Source organism: Oryctolagus cuniculus, chromosome 2 (assembly GCF_051225735.1).
Source record: "Oryctolagus cuniculus isolate XC-2025 breed Fujian yellow rabbit chromosome 2, ASM5122573v1, whole genome shotgun sequence".
Taxonomy (NCBI): domain Eukaryota; kingdom Metazoa; phylum Chordata; class Mammalia; order Lagomorpha; family Leporidae; genus Oryctolagus; species Oryctolagus cuniculus.
This window is the reverse complement of record NC_142868.1, coordinates 181,249,038-181,269,511: the sequence shown is the minus strand read 5'-3', so window position 1 is coordinate 181,269,511 and position 20,474 is coordinate 181,249,038. Positions and strand designations below refer to the sequence as shown.

Sequence of the window (20,474 nt, the reverse complement as noted above, 5' to 3'; positions counted from 1 at the left end):
TGTCTGTGTCTTGCCTGCTTCTCAAGGCGGCAGCCCTGAGCCAAGGGCTTGTACACCCCCAGCCCTACGCTCCAGCTCGGCGCGGGCCTGGGCTGACAGGTGCCAGTCCAGTGAACGTCCATTCTTTGGTCCAGGCTTTCACACGGCAATGGTCTCTAAGCAGGGCCACTGGGCAACAGGAAAGGTACATTCCTGCCCCCTCGGAGCCTGTGCTTCCCAAGCAGGCAGATGGGGCCAGGCCTCCCTGCCCGGGCTCAGGAGGCTGGTGGGCGTGTTTGCCTGTGCTGGTTCCACCTCCTGGGTGGACTGAGCCCTTGAGGGCAGCACTGAATCTTGTCCACTTGGCAAGCGGCCATGTGCTCTGGAGTCCGATGGACTTGGGTCCGACCCTGGCGTGGCTCCTGCGGCCTGGGATGCCGTATCCCAGAGAGTGACAGAGAAGAGGAAGCCTGGGTCGCAACTTCCCAAGAGCCTGTGGTCCTCATTCTCACTCCTGTGTGTCCTGTCTTCATCATGTGTGATCTGGTCCACACGGGGCCCGTGTTCGAGCCCAGCCAGACTGGCTTGAGAGGGACTCAGCGAAGCCACCCCTGCTCCCCAGAGCGCCAAGGCGGGGCCTCTCTTGCCCTCTCTCCCCCCTCCCAAGATGTAGGTTAAATAGAGTGGCTCAGGTTCCAGCCTCTGGGAAAGGCGACACCAGGTGGGCTGTTTCCACTCATTGTTGTAGGAGCATTGTCTTTCTTCCAGGCCACTGCGCCCACTCAGGTTGCTGAGCCCCTGCACCCTTGTCTGAGCAGGGCGGGGCCCTCCCTTGCTCACAGAGCACAGTGGGGAGATGTTCTCATTCCTGTCTCTCGCTTCGGTTTCATAGCCGTGAAGCAGGAGAAGCAAGGAGCAGGTGTCCATTTTACAGAGGGGGAATCTGAGGCTCAGACAGCTGACCTCAGCAAGGACTGGAGCCCAGGTTTCTGACTCCCCGGCCATGCGCTGTGTGTTTCTCTGTGGGCCCTGGGCGGAGCAGCGGGATCCAGGAGACTCCTGGAGCCGAGGGGCTGTCAGGCACGTGCATGGGATTCTGTTCCAGGACAGGCTGGTTCTTGGAGGTGGCGGCAGGGGAGGGGAGGGCGCATCTACTGGAGGCAGCTCCAGGATCTCCTTGAGGCCAGGCCCCCGGCACCTCCTTGCTTTGTGGGTTGGGCACAGCTGCCCAGTGGTAGCCAGGCTGTGGGCCACTTCCCCGAGGGAGAGATGGAGGCAGGGGCTGCGGGAGGCAGGCCCAGGGCAGTTTTCTGTGGCTGCGTCCAGAGAGCACTGGGAGCTGCATCCTAGACATGGCCATCCGGGGTGGGTTACTGCAGAGGCTGGACGGAAGAGGAGCTGCACAGGCAGCAGTCGCAGTTGCCAGCTGCCGAGGACAGCTACGTGCAAGGGGGTTCCCTGTTGTGACAGCCAGGAAGTTCCCTGTCCCTGGGTGAGCAGCCCCTCCCTATATCTCGTGGCTGCCTCAGGTCATGGCCCTGTGCTTCTGCTCACAGCCCCCTGGCGTCTGTCCTTCCGGGTCTCTGCACATTGCCTGAGAGGCAGCCCGAGCCCTAAGTTCCTGCATGGAGAGCCCAGACTCCTCCCTTTGGGGTGTCCCTGGCCCAAGCCAGCACCCCTTGGATGCACAGCACGTGGTCCACATTCTGGGGCAGCAGGGATGGACTTTCCACTCGACCCACCCTGGGCTGTGCTGGGAAGAAGGTGGATGCGGTGATTAACCTTGAACGTCATGTGTATCTGGGCTCAGGTGTCCCAGGGGGCGGGGCAGTGCCGTAGGAAAGGGCGTCAGGTGGCTCACCGGCCAGAGGTCTGGGCAAACATGTCCCCTGGGAGTCTTACAAGGCGGTAGTCAGATGCTATGCCTGGCTAATTAGGGGACAGAGGAGCAGGCAGGCAGGCCTGAGGAACTGGGCCAGCCCCTCCTCTCTCTGGGGCCCTGGCTGAGGAGACGGGGAGGGGCGAGGTGGGGACAGGCAGGCTGTGCAATGGGGTGAGCTGGAGGCCTCCCCGCCGGCTGGCCTGATACGCAGCAGCGGCTCCACGATGCCAACAGCCCCTCACTCAGTTCATTGTCGCACACAGACACCGCTGACCCATCACCATCTTACCCATCCTGAGCCCCACTGCACAGGTGTGGTCACCAAGAAAACTGAGGCTGGCGCCAACATGGCCGGGGCTGGGCTGCAGCTGGGCAGGGGCTGGGCAGGGGCTGGGCAGGGGAGGGGTGAGGCAAGAGTAGACCTGAGTTTAGCTCTGGGGCTCACCTTCCATGAGGAATTCAGCTGTCCCAGGGGGCAGGGGGGATGTACGTGGGGGTGAGGGCACAGCCCTGTGTCGCTGGTTGGGCTGCCCCGGATCCCAGGTGAGAAGGTGGAGTCTTGCTTCCCTGGGCTTCCAGCTCAGGGGCTGTGGATACAGCCACGCTGTGTGGCTTGGGCCCCGTGGGCACGGAGAGAGTGGCCCCTCCGGCTGGAGGTTGCTCAGCTGGCTGCCAGCACTCAGTCTCTGGGGGGGCCAGACGGCGCCAGAGGTGAGAGGTAAAGCCCAGGGCGGGAGGGGCTCTTTTGGGGACCACAGAGTGCTTCCAGCTTTTGCCAGGTTGGGGACTCAGGACTGCTGTGGCTCACTCCAGAGTCAGCCCAGGAGGGACCACAGCGGCGAGAGGGAGACATGGGCTCCAGGCAGGAAGGACCAGGTGTTGAGAGCTGAGGGGCCGACGAGGTTTGAGCCATGCGTGTGAGCTCAGAGGCTGGCCCACGGGGGCCAGAGGGTGACGGCGCGGGGAGAGGACGCTTGGAGGAAAGCCATGGAAGTTCTATTCCCTATGTCATGAGGTTGTGACACCAGCCTTGCTGGCATGAGATTTGATAAAAATGGATGTGGACAGATCGGCAGCTCATGTCTTGTGTGTGTAGAACCCCTGCACCTCCCAAGCTAGTTTGTTATAAACCTAGACCATCCCCTGTCAGCCAGGGCTCCTCCCGAAGCTCCACAGAGGGGACCCCCGGCTGGCACGGAGAGTGCCTGGGGCTCCCACCCTGCTGCTCGTGACCGCCCCATTCAGCCCTAGGGACACGTGTGACCAGCCTTTGGTGCAGACCAGACACTGGCTGGTATGGGGCAAACAGAGCAAAGTTGGAGACACTGGAGGAAGGCGTCTGGAGAGGGAGGGCGCACGCTGGCTGTCACCACCAGCTGCGACAGGTCGGTGGCACCCAGGGACCAGAAGACATGTGTCGACAATATGAGCCAAGGCTACCGAATCATTACAAACACAAACACATCAGTAGTTGGAAGGCTCAGCCTGGAGAGCTCCCTCGGAAGGCGGCAGGAGAAGACAGACGGAAACCCAGCCCAGACGCTCAGCCAAGGGCAGCTGGAGGCAGACAGCAGAGCCCTGCCGTCTGCAGGAGCAGAAACTGCTGGGGAGAAAGCCAAACAACTAAAATAAAAACTGGCGGGAAGGGAAATTTGAAAAAACGATGGAAGACAGAATTGTCTGGAATGAATGAAGAATTAAAGGGCTCACAAAATAGCAGAAGACAGAAATAGTTAAGGGGAACCCACCACGAGACACACCAATGAAACTGAGGACTATCAAAGAGGGAAGAATCACACAGCTTTGTTCTCAGAGAGGCGCCCGCCTGCAAAGTTCCAAGAATGGCCTCACCTCAGACCTCACCAGAGCAACCCAGGGGAGGGCTTCTGGGGTGGCGAAGAAAACAGCTTTGAGGAAAGCACGTTATGTCCAGGGAAACTCTAATTCCAGCTCGAAGAAATAAGAAAAGTATTCTCAGATTCGCAAAGTTTTCAAGGGTGTGCTACACAGAGACCCTGAATAGAAACATTTTTGGAGGAAGTACGCAGATGAGAAGAGAGGGGTCCCTGAGATGTGTCAGTAGAAACACAGAGTAAAGGTGACCAAGAACCTGGGCAAGGCTGCTGTTGCTGCTGTTGTCTTGGAAGAAAGGCTGCACATCCCCAGGGACCTAGAATTAACGCTCTGACGCGGGCGATACCAGCACGTGGTGGGGGCAGAGGGCTGCGGCGGGGACACCAGAGAGCGAGACAGCCCAACGCGCTGTCCATGCTGGGGAGAACTGATTCCTGATTTGTGCCAGCTATCGATAGGGATACATAATTTAGTAAGGTAACTAGTCTGGAAACACAAATAAAATGTGTAGCTTTAAGGAACAAAAGGAAACCTGACCTACTCAGTGGAAAGCTGGAAAGGAGAAACAGAGAAACAAACAAACAAAATGGACAGTCAATGGAAAAATCTCGGACAAGATGGTGGCAGACATAAGCCTAGTGGTGATAACAGTTACAATAAATGGAAATGGATACAACCCATTAATTAAAAGACAGAGGCTCTCACACTGGGTAAAAAGCAAGATCTAATAATCCGTGCCCTGAGAAGATAACACTTAAATTAAAAAACACAGGAATACTGAAAAAAAAAAAAAAAACAAACAAGCAAAAAAGCAAACATTGAAAAAGATATACCTGGCAAGTGAACCAAAATAAACAATTATTATGATATGCAAACATATCATAAAGGATAAGGCATGATGTTATACATCAACAAAAAAGACGAAGAAAAGATACAGCTGCTATGAACATACAGGCAATAAATAATACAATCTTAAAAAGACATCAAGCCAGAGCTAACAGAATAGCAGGAGAAATACATAGAGCAGCCACTGTAGTTGTAGATTCTACCATAACTCTTTCTGAAACTGACAGATCAGAGAAAAACAAGCAGAAAAATTTATAATCTAATTAATGAGCTTCAGCTGCTGTAGAATAAGCCTGCGCTTTCAGTGGGCTATAAATAGAACTCAACCCTGAACTCATTGCTTCCAAGCCGAGGAAACATTTATGACCATAAGTTAGGGTTAGGCCGTAAGAGAAACCTCCATAAATTCAAAAGGATCAGCATCATACAGATGGTTCTTTGATCCTAATGCAATGGAAATGGATAAAACAAGGAGAGCTTACAAAGTCAGACATACTTGAAAACTCACGCAGTACTATATAAATCTTGGGTTTAAAGTCCTCGAGGAATTTAAGAAAGGCTTAAAATAGGATAATAATGAAAATACTATCTGCAGATATATCAAATTTTGTAGACACAGTTAAAGCTGCTTGCAGGACAAAATTTATACCTTTGGGGGCTGGCGTTGTGGGACAGCCAGTTATGCTACTGCCTGAAACTCTGGAATCCCATATGAATAAGGACTTGAGTCCCAGCTCTCCTGCTTCTGACCCAGCTCTCTGCTATGGCCTGGGAAAGCAGTGGAGGATGGCCCAAGTGTCTGGGACCCTGCACCCATGTGGGAGACCCGAATGGAGTTCCAGGCTCCTGGATTTCACCTGGCCCAGCCCTAGCTGTTTCTGCCATTTGGGGAGTGAACCAGCAAACAGAAGATCTCTCTCTCTCTCTCTCTTCCTGTAACTTTGCTTTCAAATAAATAAATCTTAAAAAAAGAAAAAGTTATTTCACTTTAAAGATGTTTATTAAGAAACAAAAAACACTACAAATAGCAGACTTAGTACTCAACTCAAGCATAGAGCAAAAGAAAAGAAACAGAAGTGAAATAATCAAGAAAAAGCCAGAACTAAATGAAGTGGAGCCACTACCACCACCACCAGAGGAGATTAATGAAGCAAAAAATTGGTTCCTTCCAAAGATTGATAAACTAAACACTTATTTAGCAAGACTGACTAAGAACAAAGAGGAGATATTAAAAAATGAAATAAAAAATAAAAAGGGGAAATAGCTATAGGCACAATAAAGATATAAAAGTAATTTCCAAGTGTTAGGATGAAACATATGCTAATGAACTTGAAAGCCTAGCTGAAATGTAAAACTGTCTGGAGAATATAGATTCCAAAGTTGTTACAAGAAGACACAGACTGAAAAGGGGGTCAAGGAGATTCCTTAGCCCAAAAGTCTGGATTTTGGTGTTTCTACATTTGCAAAATGTCAAGGAAGAACAATCCCCATCCTTTCTATATGTGTTGTTCCAGAAATGCTTAAGCTAGGAACTTTTATGAGCATAGTTGCAAAAATTCTAAATAAAAAGATTTGCCAATTGAATCTCATGTTAAAGTGAATAATTATGAAATATACTGAAGGAGCAAAATTATTATGGTCTCAACAATACAGAAAAAGCTTTCAATAAGGTTCAATAGTCTTTTATAATAAAAACTCTGACAAATTTAGATAGTAACATCCGACCACCACAAATGTAGTTGATGAAAAAACCCTAGATCATCTATTTCCTCTAACATTGGGCTGCCCACCGTCACTATCATTTAGCAAAGACCTGGAGGTCATGGCCAATGCTCTATGGACAGAGAAGGAAGTAAGGGGAAGTAGAGATTGGAGAGGAAGAGAGAAAGCACTTATTTTTGGAGATAATATACTCACACATGAGAAAACCAGACTCAGCAGATAAACAGAACCAACAAGGGAGTTCAACAAAGTTGTGGGTAAACCAGAAACGACAGCGGTTTTCCACGGCAGCAATTATCAACTAAAGGATGCAGTGAGAGTGGGGTATCCTTCACAACCATTTCAAAACACTGAATACCTGGGAAATTACCAAGGACACACAGACTTCTCTGCAGAGAACTTAAAACCTGAGCAATACATGGCAGATAATTTGGGTGAGTGATTTAATAGTATAAAAAGACCTGACATCCCCCCAAGTCCAGGGCTGGGCCAGGCCAAAGCCAGGAGCTAGGAACTCCACCCTGGTCTCCCATATGGGTAGCAGGGGTGTAGGTACTAGGGCCATCTCCTGCTGCTTTCCCAGGTGCATTAGCAGGGAGCTGGATCTGAATTGGAGCAGCTGGGACTTGAACAGGCCAGGCCCTCTGAGACGGGACGCTGGCATCGCAGGTGGCAACTTCACCTATGTGCCACAACGCTGACCCCATAGATCTAGGGCTTTAAAAAAGAGGAGTAAGGGAGTGGGTATTCTGTGCGGCTGTTAGGCTGCTGCTGGGGATGAGCACATCCCATTCAGAGTGGCCGGGTTCATCCGCTTCTGACTCCAGCTTCCTGCTAGTGCACACCTGGGAGGTAGCAGGTGATGGCTCAGGTACCGAGTCTCTGCCACCCACATGGGAGACTCAGACTGAGTCCTGGCCTCCTGAAGTCCCCGGGCCAGCCCCAGCTGTTGCAGGCATTTGGGCAGTGCACTAGCAGACGGAAGCTCTTCGTCTCTGTCTCTCTCCATCTTCCTCCCTTTCAAACACAGAAAGAAAGAAGAGCAAGAGGAGGGGATTTCCACACCACACATGATGCCACACAAAAAGCCCCATTAATTTAATTAATTGGAGGGAGGTTTCAGAACAGACACGTGGACTAGTGGGACAGACTAGAGGGTCCAGCACAGAACTGACTGGACAGCAGGTGGAGAGAAGATGGTTGCTTATTAAGTTATGTTTGGAAAAGGAGCTCCTTATATACGGAGAAAAATTAAACTAAACCCTTATCTAACACCACAAATAACATTTGAGATATAACTAAAAATCAGAAACTGTAGGAGCACATATATGTAATTGGGAGAGGGGACGTTCTTCTTAAACAAAACTCAAAAGTGCACAAGAATTAGGGTCAGTGGAGTCCCCACAGGCTCAGTTAATAGATGGATGCAGACCGGAGAAGGTATTCGCAATATCTAAAGCCAATAGGGGTTGATGATCTAGATTATACAAGCACATTTGCAAAGCAGCAAGAAAAAGCCATTCCAGTAGGAAAAATGGGCAGAGAACACAGATGGACAATTTTCAAGAGGAGACTAAAAGCCTAAAGGCGTATCCAGAGATGTCCAAGCACATTAGCAGCCAGAGAAGCATAAATTAAAGCAAGCATTAGCTATCACTCTTGAACTGGCGTGATTCAGGAAGCCGGGAAACATCTACCATTGTGGATGCGGGCACAGAAGTGCTTACGCCCTGCTGGCGCAGTGTAGGCTGGGGCAGTGCTGGGTCGGATGAAGGGGACGCCACCCCATGTGTCAGCAGTGCCAGATCCTGGTGTGCATCCCGGAGCAATGTTCCCCCAGGCACCGAGGGCACAGTGACACCCACTGCCTGTGTGGGGAGGCGAGCCGGGGCTCTCGCAGGCAGTGCGGGTGAGTGAGAAGCATAACGGAACTGTCCTGGTTTGCCCAGGACTTTCCCGGTCTTAGCACTGAGAGTCTGTGTCCCAGGCAACTGAGAATGGTTGTCACCTTACTATGTATCAGAGGTCCCCCCAGAGCACAGTTACAACACAAGTAGAACTTGAAACCAATGCACAGGGTCTGGTGTTGTGGTGTAGTGGGTTAAGTTGCCTATAGGCAATGCCGGCATCCCATATGGGTGCTGGTTCAAGTCCCAGTTGCAACACTTCCGATCAGCTCCCTGCTAATGCACCTGGGAAAGCAGCGGCACATGGCCAAAGTGCTTGGGCCCCTGCCACCCACAGGGGAGACCCAGACGGAATTCCTGACTTCTGGCTTCAGCTCGGCCCAGCCCCAGCATTGTGGCCACTTGGACAGTAAGCCAGCAGATGGAAGATCTCTCTCTAACTCTGCCTTTCAAATAAATAAATAAGTAAGTAAGTAAGTAAATAAATCTTTAGTGAAAAGAGGTGGGAAGCAAAACAAAATCTGTAGCATATCACCATTTAGGGAAAAAAACCTTTACATGCTCATAAGACAACAGGACATGTTATGCAAGAATACATAGGGAGCCACAAGGTACACATGAAACACGCTTGCTTGGTTGTGTATGGGGGGAAGTAAGGAGAGAAACAAGAGGGGGCACCTTGGAGGGACCCCTGAGGCTGTGCACCACAAACCCAGGCCAATGACTGATCAGCTCAGGCCTCTGAGCCTGGGGTTCTAAAGGACACAGCCTCCCCCGGGAGGACACTGTGTGTCCGCCGTGGGAAGCCACTGGTGGCAGGTGGGAGAGGACCCAGAGGCTCTGGCACAGTGGGGCTGGGAAGCCCAGGTGGGATTAGCCTGGCTCTGCAGGGAGAGGAACCCCCTGCTGCAGCCCTGCTGGCTCAGGTGCAGCCTGGCCTGCCCTTCTCTGTCATTGGCCCTGCCCAGGCCTCCCCTGCGCAGAGGCTCCTGGGGAGGGTCTGGGTGGAGGGGGAGGAAGACTCTACCACACCTCCACAGCTTCCTCCTCCAGGAAGCATCTAAGAGATGAGGAGCTCTGAGCAGAGTGGGCCAGGGTCTGGGGTCAGTGCACGTGGCCCCGGGAACAGGGAGGCTGCTGGCTCCCCAGCAGGTACGAGGCTGCAGGAGCCAAGGCCTGGGGGTCCTACCTCGTCGAAGTCAGCCACGTCCTCACAGTTCTCCAGCACCCGGGAGTAGAAGGACTGGCCTGCAGGGAGAGAGAGAACGTTCTGGAATCACGCCTGTCTCGACAAGGGGTCGGGGTCAAATCTCTGGACGTGTTTGATTCACGGACACTGGTTAAGAGCCGTGGGCCCTCACAGCACACAGGGTCCTCTCTGGGGTGAGGCGGGCCCTGTAACCTTGTCCCTGACCCTCTCAGGCAGGTCATGCCATGGGCTCCATTTCACAGGCAGGCCTACTAACACCCAGGCGCGCTCAGGCCAGTCAGAGCCCATGTGGAAGTGGACCCTGGGGCTCTCTTCTCCACCTCATTGCTTCGCCAGCAGCCTCCGTTTGCAGCCCCCATCTCTGCAGGTGGACCCGCGCCCCGCCGCCCTGAGCAGAAGCCTGGTCATCTGGTGCATCTGTCACCAGCCCCTCCAAACACCAGCCTGGGGGGCACGTTGGGTGCATGGAGCTAATGCTGCTCTCTTTTTTCTGGCCCGGCTGGTGCATGAGGAGCCCACGTGGTCACAGGAACCAAATAGGGAGAAAACTGGGGACAGGTTGAGGGAGTGGGGCTGTGTGTGGCGACCCCAGGCCACTCTGGCTGCAGGCTCAGAGGTACCGTCCAGGACCAAGGATGGATGGATGGACAGAACTACAGGATCCCACCCTCAGGGGCCAGTGGCCTAGCAGGGCAGCCAGGGAACTGCGACAGGTGTCGTAACAGACGGGTTTTGCACAAGATGGAGACACGGTGCCTGCCCAGAGGTGAGGCCAAATAGTGTTTGTGGGGTGGGGGTGGGGGAAGCACATGAGACGCAGTTGTCATTTCTGAGAGCAACCCAGAGACAGGAAAGTTTAAACAAATCATCATTGAGGACCATTTATTCTTCTCTGTCAATTTCACCTCTTAAAAGGGACCCCGGAAAGAGGAGCCTGTTAATAAAAAACTCCACCCTCCTGATGATACCCGTGTGCCTTGTGTCTGGAACTGGCAAAGATCTCAAACCACTAAAGGTGCTTGCGTTCCCGGAGAGGGGGAGAAGGTTCTGGGAGCGGCAGGCTTTGCTTTTAGCTGTCCACAGGGGAGTCAAATTCTTCTCAGCGACCGGGCTTTACTTTTGTATCAAGGCAAACCCTTTTAAACCTGCTCTGGCCTAAGCCAGAGATCTGTTCCCCGGGGGTCTGTCTCCAGTCCGAACCCAGTGCCATCCAGGGGTCAGGGTGGGTCATCCCTGGTGGGCAGGGCTGGGGCCCGCATGGGAGGAGCATACTGTGCCTCCTCCCCACAGAAAGCCTGGAGAGCTGGCTGGACTGGTGCCAAATGCGGAGGGGCTGGGGGTGAGCTGGAGGAAGGGGGCTGTGATGTGGGGTTCACTGGACCAGAGACACGAGGGTGGTCTGAGGAGGAGGGTGTGTGTGTTTGGGGAGGGTGTGGACAGGGGTGCTGCACGCAGAAGAATGAGGTGGAAGCAACCAGCGGACGCTCCCTACACAGAACATAGACACAGTGAGAAGCAAAGAATCTTTAGCACTGGCCAGGGACAAAACAAATGCCAAAAGTCAGAAAGAAAAACCTCAACCATGAGGCCCAGGGCTGCCCGAGCTTGGAGCTTGGGAGGTTTTTCCCACAGAGGTTGGGAGTCAGGGGAGAGTGTGTGTGCACTGGGGGCTCCCCCCAAGGGTCCTGCTGCTCTGAATAACCAAAGGTGTTTTCAACCTGGAAGATCTTAATGAGCCTGGGGTACGGCTGCACCCAGGCGTCTCCTAGCATGGAAAGCGGAGCAAGCCAGCTGGAGGAGAGAGGGAGGGAGGGAGGGCCCCTCCACACAGGGTCAGCCCCCACGGGGGCTCTGAATTAGCTCCAACCCTCGGCCACTTGCCTCTTCCCCGCAGGCTTGCAGGAAAGCAGATAAAATATCTGTAAAATCCGCCCTTGCAGGATGCACACATCAGGGCTGTGTTCTGCAATGGACTAAAGCCGCTTGGACTCAGGCCTGGTGGTGAGTTCTCGGTCAGCACGGGCTAGCACGTACCTGGAGGCACTAGAGCGAACAGAAGGGCTTGCCGAAGCGAACCGATGGTACAGAGAGAAGCAGGCAGCACGGCCTTAGGCACCCACGCAGAGCGTTAGAAGGCACGCACACCATGGCGGAGCTCAGCCCGTGGTCCTTTTCTACCCAGTGACAGGGCTGTGGGCCTCTGTCATCCACTGCAGGTTATCTCTTACTTCAAGTTCGTTTCCACATAACACCTACTCCATTCAAAACCCATCTTTCTTTTTTATTTGAAATTCGGGGAAGGGGGAAGAGGGAGATAGAGCGAGCGAGAGAGGAGAGACAGAGAAACCTTCCATTTGCTGGTTCAATCCCCGCCCCCAGATGGCCACAACGGCCAGGGCTGGGCCAGGTGAAGCCAGGAGCCATGAGCTTCATCTTGATCTCCCATGCAGGTGCAGGGACCCAAGCACCTGGGTCATCTTCCACTGCTTTCCCAGGCCACCAGCAGGGAGCTGGATTGGAAATGAAGCAGCCAAGACACGAACCAGAGTCCACATGGGATGCCGGTGTTGCAGGTGGTGGCTTTACCCGCTATGCCACAGTGCTGGCCCCTCAACACCAGCCTCACTGATATTTCAACCTCATTTTAAATGACTGTCAGGTGAAAACTGTAGAAAATCCCAATACCCAATCCTGATATCCAATCACCTTTCTTGCCACAGGGAAGCTCGAGAGTCCAGTTTGGAAGAAAATATTCTCTTCCCTGCGTGGAGAGGCTTGGGGAAGGAGGGAGCAGGAGCTTAGGTGGGAAACAGCACCAGCCTCCGTCCTGCTCAGGCAGCTGCTGTGGGAGAGCTTGGACGCCACTCCGCCCTGGCAGTTCAAGCAGCAGAGTCCTTCCCCCCAGCCCGGTAAGCGCCCCAGCCGGAGGGGCTCGGGGTCCAGAGCTTCACAGAGTGGCTTTTATGTCATTTGCCTTCTAACAATGGCCACACCGCAGCTGGCTCCCTACCTGCAGGCGAGCTCAGAGCTTTCTTCACAAGCAAGTGGACCAGACGTCCCACCTGCACAAAACGGCTCCCTCTCGCGTTGGTTTACCCAGCTCGAGCCAGATCTGTGAGGTAGGGCAGCTGCTACCCCTTTGTGTTCTCCCACGTCCTCTCGAGGTCTGAGCCCACGCTACTGCTGCACGGCCATTTGGCCCTGGAGGAGGGGGTTGCACAAAGAGCACGGATCTGGGCAGTGGGCGATTAGCTGAGCTGTTGAGACACCAGATAGGATAGGATGCCTGCGTCCCACTTGGAGAGTTCAGGTTTGAGTCCCAGCTCTGCTTCTGAGTCCAGCTTCCTGCTAATGCACACCGTGGAGGCAGTGGTGAGACAAGTGTCTGGGTCCCTGCCCGCCGAGTGAGAGACCTGGACTGTGTTCCCAACTCCTGGCTCTGGCTCTGGCTCTGGCCCAGCCATGGCCATTGTGGGCATTTGGGGAGTGAACCAGTAGAGAGGATCGCTCTCTGTCTCTGCCTCAGTCCAGCTCTCTGCTGTGGCCTGGGAAGGCAGTAGAGGATGGCCCAAGTGCTTGGGCCCTGCACCCCATGGGAGACCAGGAGGAAGCACCTGGCTCCTGGCTTCAGATTGGCGCAGTTCCAGCTGTAGCGGCCATTTGGGGAGTGAACCAATGGAAGGAAGACCTTTCTCTCTGTCTCTCTCTCTCACTATGACTCTACCTGTCAAATGAAAAAAAAAATATAATTTCAGTCTGAATGTTGACTTTAAGAGCTTATTACAATCAGAGAGGGTTATGGCAGAGGTCATGGGAAAGTCTGTTCTATAGGGCAGAATGGCGTCCATGGCATGCAAAAAGTATGAATAAAGAACACAGCTCAGCCTGCCAAGGCAGGCGTTGTGGAGGCCTGGGCATTAACACTGGAAGATCAGATGGAAGCTGGATATGCAGAGAGACTAGGGAGCAGGGAGGCAGGAGGGATGCCCGGGACTGGGGACAGTGTGGGCAGGTGTCTGCAAGCCCTCGGCAGGGAGTGGACACAGCAGAGCAAGTCCTGATAGAAGAGGGAGACAGGAGGGGCTGGCGCTGTGGCGCAGCAAGTTAAGCAGCCGCCTGAGGTGACGGCATCCCAGGAGGGCACCAGTTCAAGTCCCGGCTGCTCCACTTCTGATCTAGCTCCCTGCTGATGGCCTGGGAAAACAGCAGAAGATGACTCAGGTGTTTGGGTCCCTGCTCCCATATGGGAGACTGGATGAAGCTCCTGGCTCCTGGCTTCTGCCTGGCCCAGCCCTGGCCATTTCGGTCATCTGGAGAGAAAACCAGCGGATGGAGGACCTCTCTCTCTCTGTCTCTCACTCTCTGTAACTCTGACTTTCAAAATTAATAAGTAAATCTTAAAAAAAAAAGAAGAAAAGAAAAGGGGGGCATGAAAGAGGCCCGTGTTCAGGGAGTAGCCTATGGAAGGCTGGAAGTGAGGCTGGGGTCCCTGAAGGGCCTGGGGAGCTGAGGACACATTTCAGGGCTGTCATGGTTTCCCAGCACCCAGCCCTCTGGTCAGTATCCCGGCAGTGCCTCCGACCTGCCCCTGCTATTTCCGGTGTTACTGCAGATCCGTAGCGCTCCTTTGTGCGCATTGCCTGGGTGAACTGTGTGGAACGCCTGCTCCTCTCCTGCGGATGCTGGGTGTGTCCTGGCACCTCCTCCACGCGTGGCTCTCGGACTGCAGCCCTGCTGTATTTTCCTTCTCCCTGGCTGGGCTCAGCCTGTCCCTCTGGAAGGCTCACTGCTCTCACAGAGCCTCAGGAAACCGAGCCCGGCATCACCGCACGCAGCTGTGGGCCCGGTGCCGTGGCTCCCCGGCTGGGAGCCCTGCAGCTGGCTCTCCAGCCCTCGGGGGCTCAGAGTCGGCGGCGGCAGGGTGGCAGCCATCCTCCGACACCAGCAGATGGCCTGGGTCTTCTGAGGGTCAGCAGGAGACTGTTTCTGAGAAAGTCTGAGGGACGCCACGTCTGTGTAGTCACGGGGACACGGTACGGAGCACCTGAGTTCAAATCCCAGCTCGACACTTGCAAGCCATGTGCTGTTGAAGAAGCTGTTGGACTTTCTTTGCCTCAGTTTCTTTATCCATCAAATGTAGGAAGTGATGATGTTTAGAGTGGTGCTGGGTGCGTGGTTCCTTACTCAGAAAAAACACCTGTTACCATTCTACTAAACAGTCCTGTCATCGCTTTAGAATTCTGAGTTACATCCAACGTATCGAAAGGGCCTTCTCCATTATGAATCAATCACATAATGTAATTGGAAATATTTTCTCCCCCATTTTTTTAAAGATTTATTTGAAAGACAGAGAGAGAGAGAGAGAGGTCTTCCATCCGCTGGTTCACTCCCCAAATGGCTGCAATGACCAGAGCTGTGCCGATCCGAAGCCAGGAGTCAGGAGCTTCTTCTGGGTCTCCCACGCGGGTGCAGGGGCCAAGGACTTGGGCCATCTTCTACTGCTTTCCCAGGCCACAGCAGAGAGCTGGATCGGAAGAGGAATAGCCAGGACTAGAACCGGCGCCAATAGGGGATGCTGGTGCTTCAGGCCAGGGCTTTAACCCACTGCGCCACAGCGCCAACCCCATCTTCCCCATTTTATAGACTATTTTTGCAGCTTTAGGTATGGTAATCTCTTCTATTTTTAACTACATAGACACAATTTATATTCACAGGTCTTAAGGGAACAATTGAGCGAGCTTCAACATATGCATATCGTTGTGTAACCGCCACCTCGTGAAGATGTAGAACGTATTCATCCCCAGAATGTCCCCTCGTGCCCTCTTCCAGCCAGCTCCTGGCCGCTGCCCTGGAAACCACGGCTCTGCTTTCTAACACCAAAGATCCGCGTCTGACGATGCCGCAGCCTTCCCGAAAATGGTATCCCCCCACAATGTGGGTTTTGGGTGCTCGCCTTATTTTGATCAACATCATGTTCTGTGATTCATCCATACTGTTGTGTATATCAATGCGGGTGTCCCTTGGGATCCGCAGGTGAGCCTGGAACCAGTTCTCTGCTGTGACCGAAGTCCTGGGATGCTCAAGTTCTTTGCATAAAATTTTATAGCGTGAATATTTGTGCATAACCTGTGCACATCCTCTTGTATTTAAACCTCCTGCTTTAAACCATCTCCAGATTTCTTACAGTACCCAGCATCATATTAATGCTGGGTAAATAGCGGGGACATCATGATACGAAAACAGTGTGCGTATGTTTAGTAGATATAATTGTTTTGCTTCCAGGTATTTTTGCTCCTCAGTTGCTTGGGTCTGGGGGCGCCGAGCAGCGGAGACAAGGACTGAGTGCGGTGTGCTTGTTTGTGTTGTTGCGGGCCCCTCTGCTGCGGGAAGGCACCGCAGTTGCCGAGCCACTCTCCCGCCACACTTCTCGGTTGTTCCCGGGGTGGAGCTCCTGATGCAGACAGCTGCTGCGCGCGTCCTTGTCAGCGGCTTTCTGTGACGGCACGTTTCCAGCTCTGCTGGGGAGACCCGCAGTGCAGAACTGCTGGGCCGTGGGAGAAGACGTGTTCCGGAGTGCTAGCTCCGTTTCACAGGCCCCTGAGCAACACAAACACAGCTCCAGCTGGTCCCCTCCCCGTCAACATTTGCTTGTTGGCTTCACGCTTCGACATTTCGGCCGTGGTAGGGCTTGCGACACGCGACCTCGTGGGTAATTTTCGTTGTCACTTTCCTGATGACTTATGAAGGCGACCACATTTTCCAGTGTTTGCTGGCCAGTTGTGTATCTGATGCTGTGAGATGACTCTCCAGTTTTTTTCCCCCCTATTTAGAAAATGTGATCATTTGTCTTTTTCTTATGGATTTGTAGGTGTTCTTTATATATTGTGGCTAAAGACCTTCATCAGCTAAGTGTGTGGCTCCCCTGTTCACATTCTTGCCTGTCTTTTTTGAAAACTAAGAGTTATTTTAGGAAATCTTATTTGTGAATTTTTGGCGAAATTTACTTCTTCAGTTTAGTGGTTTTTTTTATATTTTCTTTAAGAAATCTTTGGCCAATCTAAGAATAAAACAAAGATATTCTATATGATCTCCTAGAAACTTATTTTTCTAGGTTTAGTCCTATAATCTGCCTTGAATTAACTTCTCCGAGTGGTGTGAGATAGGAGTTTGAAAGCCCCCCATAAACAGCTTTTCTAGGTATCTAACACTTTGATGGACAAGTCTAATTGATTGTGTATGTATGGGGTCTGTTTCTGGTAACTGTAGGCTGTTCTGTTGGTCTACATATCATTCCCAGGTCAATGCCGTGCTGTCTTGAGTCCTGTGACTTCACAGTAAGTCATCATTAAATGGTGTAGACCCTCCAGCCTTTGTCTCCACTTACAAGGCTTGGCTATGCCGTATCCTTTGTATGTCCGTACATATTTTTAAATAGTTTTTGATTACTAAAATGTAGCCTGCTGTGACCTTTATTGGTGTTGTATTCAGTCTGTAGATGAATTTGTGGAAAGGTGGCACCTTTCAGTCCATGAACATAATATATTTCTACATATTCAGATTTCCCACCCTATGTGGGAGACCCAGCGGAGTTCCTGGCTTGGCCCAGACCTGGCTGTTGCAGTCATCTGAGAGTAAAGCAGCAGGTTGAATATGTCTCTCTCTCTCTCTCCCTCCCTCCCTCTCCCTCCCTCTCTCTCCTCCTCTCTTTCTCTTTCTCTCTCTCCCTCCCTTTCCTCCCTCTCCCTCTTCCTTTCTCTCTCTCTCTCTCTGTTGCTCTACCTTTCAAATAAATAACTCGATCTTAAAAATAAGAGAGGAAATTTGGCTCTTCAGATTTTCCATTTCTTTTTGTGTCAGTTTTGACAGGTTGCTTCTCAAAAGATTTATCCATTCCATCTGAGTTGTAGAATTTACTGGGTAAAGTTATTTGTAATAGTCCCCTGCTTTCTTTTTAATGCAATGATATTCCTTCCTCTCCTGACATTGGTAATTTGTGTTTTCTGGCTTTTGCTTTTTTTCCTTGATCAGTCTTATCTATTACAGCATTTTTTTCAAAGAACCAACTTTTGGCTTTGTTAATTTTTCTCTATAGGCTGTTTTCTATTTCTTGTATTATTCTTGACTTTTTTTTTTTCGGGGAGAAATTCAAGTAATTTTTATTTATTGAAATATAATTCATATATTATAAAACTCACTTTTTGAGAGAGAGATAAAGAGAGAGAGAGATCTTCCATCTACTGGTTCACTCTCCAAATGGGCATAATGGCCGGAACCGGGCCAATCTGAAGCCAGGAGGCAGGAGCCTCCTCTGGGTCTCCCTAGTGGGGGCAGGGCCCAAGCACTTGGGCCATCCTCTGCTGCTTTCCCCAAGCATATTGACAGGGCGCTTGATCGGAAGTGGAGCAGGCGGGGCTCAAACCGGCGGCCACAGGGGATGCCAGCGATGCAGGCGGCAGCTTCACTCACTAAGCCACAACGCTGGCCCTCTCACTCTCTAAAAAATATACCATTCAAGCAGCTTTTAGTGTATTCATGAGATTGTGCCATCACCACAACCACCTAATTCCAGAACGTTCCATCACCCCAGAAGGAGACCCCACCCCCGTTAGCATTCACTCCCTCTTCTCCTCTCCCTCCAGCCCCTGACCTCCATTCACCGACTTTCTCTCTCTACGGATTGCCTATTCTGGACGTTTCGTAGAAACAGAGTCACAAGCTATGTGCTTTTTTGTGTCTGGCATCTTCCATTCAGCAAAAGGTTTCAAGACCTGGGTTTAATTAGCATATCTTTTGATAGCTTCTTAGAGCCAGAACCTGGATCTCAGATTTTACTCATTTCTGCTGTAAGTATTCAAAACTATCAATGCTGATAGGCTGCGTTTTCATTATCGCTCAGTTAGAAGTGGTTTTTAGTTTGTTTTCTTCTTTGCCCATGCATTTTTTTTTTTTTTTTTTGGACAGGCAGAGTGGACAGTGAGAGAGAGAGACAGAGAGAAAGGTCTTCCTTTGCTGTTGGTTCACCCTCTAATGGCCGCCGCGGCCAACGCGCTGCGGCCGGCGCACTGCGCTGATCCGATGGCAGGAGCCAGGAGCCAGGTGCTTTTCCTGGTCTCCCATGGGGTGCAGGGCCCAAGCACCTGGGCCATCCTCCACTGCACTCCCTGGCCACAGCAGAGAGCTGGCCTGGAAGAGGGGCAACCGGGACAGAATCCGGCGCCCTGACCGGGACTAGAACGCAGTGTGCCGGCGCCGCTAGGCAGAGGATTAGCCTAGTGAGCCGCGGCGCCGGCCTGCCCGTGCATTATTAAAGTTGTAAGTTATCTTATTGATTTCCAGTTGGATTCCACTGTGATGAGAGAACGTGCTCCGTGGAACGCCGGTTGTTTGAGACATAGTGAGGCTTGTTTAACCGCCCAGCCTATGGTCTATCCCGCCCAGTGAGTGTTCCACGTGCGTTTGAGAAGGATACAGACGTGTTTTCAGTTTGGGGGTGTAATACTCTACAGGTGCCTTTTGGGCCATGGTGGCCTACGGCTTTGCCCAACCTCCTTTACCCCTAAGGGTTTTCTCTCCTAAGCATTCCCCCACCACCACCCCGTAAGGAACACGTCTTAGGCAGTTGATGGCGCAGTTGAGTGAAGAAATTCCATTCAGAAAGGACCATTCAAGAAGGCAGCTATTTCTGGAGTTCCTTACACAGCACACAGCACGCTGAAAATCAGCATCAATTCGCAGAGCCAGATGTGGGGGACTAGGGAGCGCCTGGACCTCCCGCAGGGGGAGGCCGCCCCAGCCAGTCCCCGTCTCTCAGCTCTGTACCTAGGTCCCTACTACCTCTCACCTTTATTTTCCACAAATCGGATTCAAACATCATTTCCGCCTCCTCCTTGGCTGCCCCCCACTCTACCTCCTAAACCATAGAAGCTGCAGCTGAGTGGGACAGGGCGGGGCTTGGACACCCTGGCTCCGCTCAGCCCCGCCTTCTCCCAGGTGCCCCCGTGAGCTCTGACTTGGCCTTGGAAATGGCGGACAGTTCTGGATGCCGCTTCCCAGATCCAGGCACCAGGCTGAGGAGCAGCGGGTGTTTCTCGCAGAGCCCCGGATGGTGCCAGCCATATACTCAGCAGTGGCTGGGCCCTGCTTCCCCCTGTCACTGGGACAGATGGAGAAGCTTGGGGCCCTAGTGACTCACAGGCTGTGCACAGCCCCCGTTCTGTGCCAGGAGTGGGACTAGAATGAGGCAGGATGGGTGTGTGCCTGCTTCTACAACCTTGCCACAAGTGCCGTTCTGACTTGATCGTCCAAGCTGGCTTTAAAATAAGAAGCCAGTGAATGAAAATTGACCTTCTATGGAACACGGGAGTCCTTCTTTGAAAAACGCAATACAGAGACTGTTGTTGAGAGACTTCCCTGGAACTGTGGGCAAGAGAAACGGTCACCGCCTGGCGCTGCTCGGACCCTGGGCTGCCATGGGACCCCTGATGCCAACAGCCCGGCTGCTCCCGCCCCAGCTGCAGGCTGTGGCCTTTGCGCACTTCTGTTTCAGGTCTGCTCTGTGCCAGGCACAGGGTGCCAGCCCTGGGAAGGCAGCCAGAGGAGCTGCCCACCTGCACGGCAATGGCCCCAGATGCTGTCACTCACACCTCCAGGTCTGGGAGAATTCAGGGTGTTGGCAACTAGCGGGAGGATCGGCTAAGGCCCTGCCCCCAGCTGCTAACACCCTGGGTCCTCAGTGGTCCCCCAGCGCCACCATTCAGGCTCCTCTTGTTCAGAGCTCCTTGTCCTGCCCTCTTGCTCGCTCCCCCAAATCCCAGCGCTGCCCCCTCCACTCTGAATGCCAATTCATTCCCATCCACCACCCCCACAGCCCCTGCCTGATTGTGACCCCAGCTTCTTCCCTGGGCCCGCATCCTGGAGCCCTGACTTCCAGAATGTTCTGGCCAAGCCGGAGTGGAGAGAACCTCGGGCTTCCCATTCCCTCACAAAGTAAAGTTCAAATTCCACTGTGTGCCTCCCTCCATGTTCTAGCCTCCCGGCCCTACCCCTACTCCCCAACCCCGAGGCACCTGCACCC

At 52.7% G+C, this 20,474-nt stretch overlaps 1 protein-coding gene and 1 long non-coding RNA gene across 5 annotated transcripts in view; one reads left to right on the top strand and one right to left on the bottom strand.

The window, feature by feature from the left end:
- The window catches only part of OTOF (otoferlin), an 82,372-nt gene that overhangs the window by 58,597 nt on the left and 3,301 nt on the right, over positions 1–20,474 (bottom strand). For all 4 annotated transcript variants that reach the window (XM_089326698.1, XM_089326699.1, XM_089326695.1 and 1 more), the window contains exon 2: positions 9,380–9,438. In XM_089326698.1, coding sequence (XP_089182824.1) covers positions 9,380–9,438 — 59 coding nt within the window. The remainder of the gene's footprint in view (positions 1–9,379; positions 9,439–20,474) is intronic.
- Positions 11,903–16,808, top strand: LOC149128169 (uncharacterized). Its single transcript, XR_016229696.1, has 3 exons — positions 11,903–12,309; positions 15,115–15,433; positions 15,683–16,808. It is a non-coding gene; the product is annotated as an uncharacterized LOC149128169 (long non-coding RNA).